Source organism: Arachis ipaensis, chromosome B05, assembly GCF_000816755.2.
Source record: "Arachis ipaensis cultivar K30076 chromosome B05, Araip1.1, whole genome shotgun sequence".
NCBI classification, from domain to species: Eukaryota; Viridiplantae; Streptophyta; class Magnoliopsida; order Fabales; family Fabaceae; genus Arachis; species Arachis ipaensis.
Window position 1 is genome coordinate 80,677,915 of NC_029789.2, and position 5,306 is coordinate 80,683,220.

General features: G+C 35.3%; 2 protein-coding genes across 6 annotated transcripts in view; both read left to right on the forward strand.

The window, feature by feature from the left end:
• On the forward strand, window positions 715-3,134 carry LOC107640731. The gene is made up of 4 exons (XM_016344232.1): window positions 715-2,539; window positions 2,630-2,725; window positions 2,823-2,834; window positions 3,112-3,134. Exons 1-4 carry the CDS (start codon window positions 715-717, stop codon window positions 3,132-3,134), a joined length of 1,956 nt encoding a protein of 651 aa, XP_016199718.1.
• LOC107643696 (probable 6-phosphogluconolactonase 2) overlaps window positions 4,920-5,306 on the forward strand; it is a 5,778-nt gene continuing 5,391 nt past the window's right edge. Inside the window, exon 1 of one of the 5 annotated variants that reach the window (XM_016347417.2) lies at window positions 4,920-5,031. The gene's annotated coding sequence lies outside the window, so the exon portion shown is untranslated. Of the gene's footprint in view, window positions 5,200-5,306 lie in introns of all 5 variants that reach the window. The other 4 variants (XM_016347421.2, XM_016347419.2, XM_016347420.2 and 1 more) reach the window with 4 other exon arrangements.

Below are 5,306 nucleotides of genomic sequence, written 5' to 3' on the forward strand. Positions count from 1 at the left end.
GTTTCCCACTTTCCCTTCCCAAGTTCCCATACCCAAACGGTTTGAGTTGAGAGACCACCATCACCATCACCATGGCGCCATGACTCCATCCCCTACTACTCGCCTACTCTGCTTCAGCTTCAGGCTTTCAGCCACTTCGTTGCCCCGTCGGCCCGTCAGCTTCAAGCCTTCAACCACGCGGCAATCACCTCACCACCGCATCCAGAGCAGTGTGCCACTCACCCCGTCCATCGAAGATTGAACATTGAAGTCGCCTCCTCGTCGCTCCTCGCTCCAGGTCTCCCTCTTCTCTGCTCGACACTCGTCGCTCCATCCCTCCAGGTCCAGGGTCCAGCCGTGCAGGTAAGTATTTTTAATTTTTTAATTTTTTGAAGTTAATTGATTAATGATTATGGTATGCGGGCAGATGAGAACATGTTTGATAGTTTACATATGTTTGAAGTTAAAATTTTAATTGGTGGTTCACATATGTTTGATAGTTTGATTTCTGTTTGATTTTGGTATGTGGGCAGATGAGAACATGAACACTTCCACATGTTTTTTCTGTTTGATCTCTCATGTTTCTTGATTTTTTTTTATTTCTGTTCATTACTTCAGTTTGTTGATTGTGAATTGTTGGTTGCTGTTGGATATTATTCTTAGTAGTTAGTGGATTATTGTTGTGCATTATTCTTGGAGATTAGTCATTTAGTCCTGGTTGATTAGGAATTTAGGATGGCTTCATCAAATACACCATCAGAAACACCAACACCAACTTCTCAGGAACAAGGATCAACTCCTGATCCAACAATTGGAACCCAAAAAAATAGTTACAGAGGAAAAACTGATCCTGCATGGGGCCATTGTAAACAAGTTTTGGATAAAGGAAAATCTACTCTGGTATGTATTTATTGCGAGAAGCTTATTAGGGGTGGAGGAATTAACCGGGTTAAGCATCATTTGGCTGGAAAAGGTGGAGATATTGAGGCATGTCGAAAGGTGCCAGCTGCGGTGAGACACCAATTCTCCCAAAACATTGAAGATCTTCGAACCAAGAAAAGGAAAACTCAAGAAGAATATGCAGAAAGTTATGGTGCTTGTGATGACGTTGAAAGGGAATTTGATGAGATTGAACGTAATGAGATGCGACAACAACAAGCATCAAGAATTCCAGCACCTAGCTCTAGAAAGGGAGTTGGGAAACAACTCAAGGGACTACAATCCTTTTTTCCACCGGCAGCAACACTTGGAGCTCAACCAAGTATTAAAAGTGTTCTCCAAAGCAAAGAAATTGTGGAGAAGTGTGATATTGTTATTGCAAGATGGATGATGGATGCTTCTGTGCCATTCAACGCGGTTAATTCAGCTTATTATCAGCCGATGATCGATGCTATCGCAAATATGGGTGCAGGGTATAAAGGGCCAAATTACCAAAGAGTTCGTGGATATTTGTTGAGTAAATTGGTTGAAGATGTAAAGAAGATGATTGAAGGTTATCGTGTGATTTGGAAACAAACTGGATGTACTATCATGGCTGATGGATGGACTGATCGTTGTAGGCGTACTTTAATTAATTTCTTGGTTTATTGCCCTAAAGGAACTGTTTTCCTAAAGTCAGTTGATGCTTCTCATATCTCGAAAACTGCTGAGACTTTGTTTAAGTTGCTTAGGGATGTTGTGTTATTTGTTGGTCCTGAGAATGTTGTACATGTAGTGATGGATAATGCTGCAAATTACGTTGCTGCTGGAAGGTTGTTGGAATCAGAGTTTTCTAGATTGTATTGGTCTCCTCGTGCGGCACATTGTATTAATCTGATGTTGCAGGATATTGGAAAGTTTGTGGAAGTGACTGAAACTGTGTCACAAGCTTCAATGATTACGAAGTATATCTATAATCACTGCCATCCTTTGTACTTGATGAGGCAGTTCATAGGCGGCCGAGAAATACTTCGTCCAGCTCCAACTCGATTCGCCACTAATTTCATTGCTTTGCAAAGTATTTTGACTCAAAAGGATGCATTGAGAGCTATGGTGACATCTAGAGAATGGACAAGTTCAACTTACTCTAAAAAAGCCAAAGCAAAAAAGTTTGTGGATCAAGTCTTAGATTCTAAATTTTGGAATCAATGCACTGATATTGTTAAGCTTACGGAGCCACTTGTTCATGTATTGCGTATTGTGGATAGTGAAGATAGAGCTGCAATGGGTTTCCTTTATCAAGCTATGTATAAGGCTAGGGAAGACATGGTGAAGAGGTTTCAAAATAGAAAGAGGGTTGTTGAACCTTATTTGAAGATTTTAGATTCACGTTGGGATTTACAACTTAAAAGAAACCTTCATGCTGCTGGTTATTGGTTAAATCCAGCTTTTCGATTTAATTCTGCAGAATTTGACAAGCACAAAGAAACAATTTCTGGCCTATTAGATGTGATTGAGAGATATGCTTATGGTGATGCTGATTTGATTACTAAATTGACAAGTGAGAAGAGAATCTTTAAGAATGCTGAAGGAGACTTTGGGAGACAGCCTGCAATACGTGAGCGAAGCACAGTGATGCCTGGTAAATTTTGTATTAAAATTAGTTTTTTATTATTGTGATATGTTTAAGATTTGATTTTTATGATTGTGATTGTTTTCTTTTTATGTTAAGATCAATGGTGGGAATCTTATGGATGTGGAGCACCAAACCTGCAAAAGTTAGCAATTCGTGTTTTAAGTCAAACTTGCAGTTCTTCAGGTTGTGAGCGTAACTGGAGCATTTTTGAACACATTCACTCAAAGAAAAGGAATCGGTTAGAGCATCAAAAGCTTAATGATCTTGTTTATGTTCATTACAACTTAAGGCTACAACAAAGGTACTTTTTATTATTCTTTCTTGAAGGCATTATTTAAAATTTTTAGTCATAATAAGATTTATTAAAATATTATTGGAGATATATTTTTTAACTGTTAATTTTTAAGTTTTTAGCTATTTTATACATTTTACTTATATGGGACCGGGTTAACCGGTTCAACCAGTGACCCATCGGTTGAACCAGTGACCCAGTAGCCTGACCGGTTCGATCACCGGTTCGGTTCTGACAACTATGCTCCTAATGATGTTAATCAATGTTTAATGTTTGTACATGAAAGTTCTGATTCTGCTTTATCTGTGATTTTATCTTTGAATATTTTTGCTTATCGAACCGAACGTTTTCAAGAAAAAAATTTTCCGGCAAAATAACCACGCTCTAATAACGAAACAAGCTCATATAATAAATATTAAATAATATGTAGTAAGATAAGTTAGTAGTGCCTAGCTTCTAGTGTGATCATGACATGCTAGAAATTAGATCGTTACATTTCGCGTCTCCTTGCTCCTGTGCCACTGTGTGTCTTTCATCGTCGTCGTCGTGTCCTCATCCGACAGGGCTCGCATTGCTGCTCGCGTTTCTGCTGCCTCCCCCTTACCAGTCTTTGCATCACCGTGCTTGGTCTCCCTCTTCTTCTCCCGCATTCTGCCTTCACATTATCAGGTATGTTTTTTAATTTTTTTGTTTCAATTATTAGATTATAATATGTTGATTTGCTGCTATTTTTATATGATTATGGTGAATTGAGTTGTTGCTTTTATATGATTACGGTGAATTGAGTTTTGCTCTGTCTAAAAGGATTTTTTTCTGGTTTTTAGTTTCCTTTTCAGACAACAAAAAAAAACAAATATTGAGGAGGAGGAAGAAGAAGAATGATTACTTAAGGTTTGTGTAATGAGGTGAGAGAGAAAGCATGGGAGATTTACTGATGAAATTGAAGACGAGGAAGAAGGGAGGTTCAATTAATTGTTTGTGTAATGAAGGAACAATAAAACGACATAGTTTAGGCGCGAACAGCAAAACAACATCGTTCAATCGTGTCACGTCATTTTTTCGGTGACGAAAATAGAGGGATATACCAACTTGAGTCATGCCTTAAAATTTTAAGATACAATTTAGATCAATTAAAAATTAGAGGACTAAATTAAATCGGGAGTCAAATTTCAAGAACCATTTTAAATAGTAAGACTACGTAAAATATATCATTATATACAACTCACAAAAATATTCTTTTTTGCTTTTTTCAAAATTTAATCCCAAGACTTCTTAATTAGATTACAAGTAATTTACCGTTTAAACTAATTATACTTTTGTTACCTTTATGCACGTTTAGCAAATAAATAAGAGTTAATAGTGTATATTGATTATACTAGAGTAAAGTATCGTTTTTGTCCTCAACGTCTGGGGTAAGTCCCAAAGTTGTTCCTAATGTTTCAATCGTCATATTTAAGTCCTTAACGTTTCAAAATTGACTCAATGTTGTCCTGCCGTTAGGGATCTATTAACAGAATTGACAGCAGAACAAAATTGAGACGATTTTGAAACGTTAGGGACTTAAATAGGACGAAAACGTTAGGGACAAAAACGATACATAAAAATAAATTTTTATTTTATTTTATTTTTTCAATAATATTAATTTTTTATTGTACATAGTATTCAATTTTTTTTAATTACATCTAAATAAATTACACTTAATCACATTACTTTCATTTTAAATAATTTTTTTTTATAATTTTATAAAAATCTTTAAGAATAAAATTATAAAAAAATTAATTTATTTAAAATGAAAGTAATGTGATTAAGTGTAATTTATTTAGATGTAATTAAAAAAAATTGAATACTGTGTAGATAAAAAATTAATATTATTGAAGGATAAAATTAAAATTTATTTCCATGTATCATTTTTATCCGCAACGTTTTCGTCCTATTTAAGTCCCTAATGTTTCAAAATCGTCTCAATTTTGTCCCGCTGTCAATTCTGTTAACGGATCCCTAACAACAGGACAATATTGAGTCAATTTTAAAACGTTAAGACTTAAATAGAACAATTGAAACATTAAGAACAACTTTAGAACTCCAAATGTTAGAGACAAAAATGATACTTTACTCTATTACACTATAAATAAACACTTGGTGTTGATACCCATCTTCAACGTTATTCAGTTTCTTCTTCTCTGTGTCACCCTTTCTGTTTTTCTTGGTAAGCATTTTCTTACTTTCTATGTGGTTCTCAAAAGCATCGGCGATTCCTTTGTGTGATGCAGTTTCAGTAATCTCAAGCTTCCTGAGACTATCATTGACCTTCTTTTCTACTATTTTTATTATGCTGCTGAGATTATATGTGACGCAAACACCGTGAATTATCCGGGTCTGTTTTTCCGTGGATTTATTCTTCAGTCTTTCAGTGTGTGCTTGTTCTACTTTTTATTTATTTATTTATTTATTTATTTATTATTATTATTATTATTATTATTA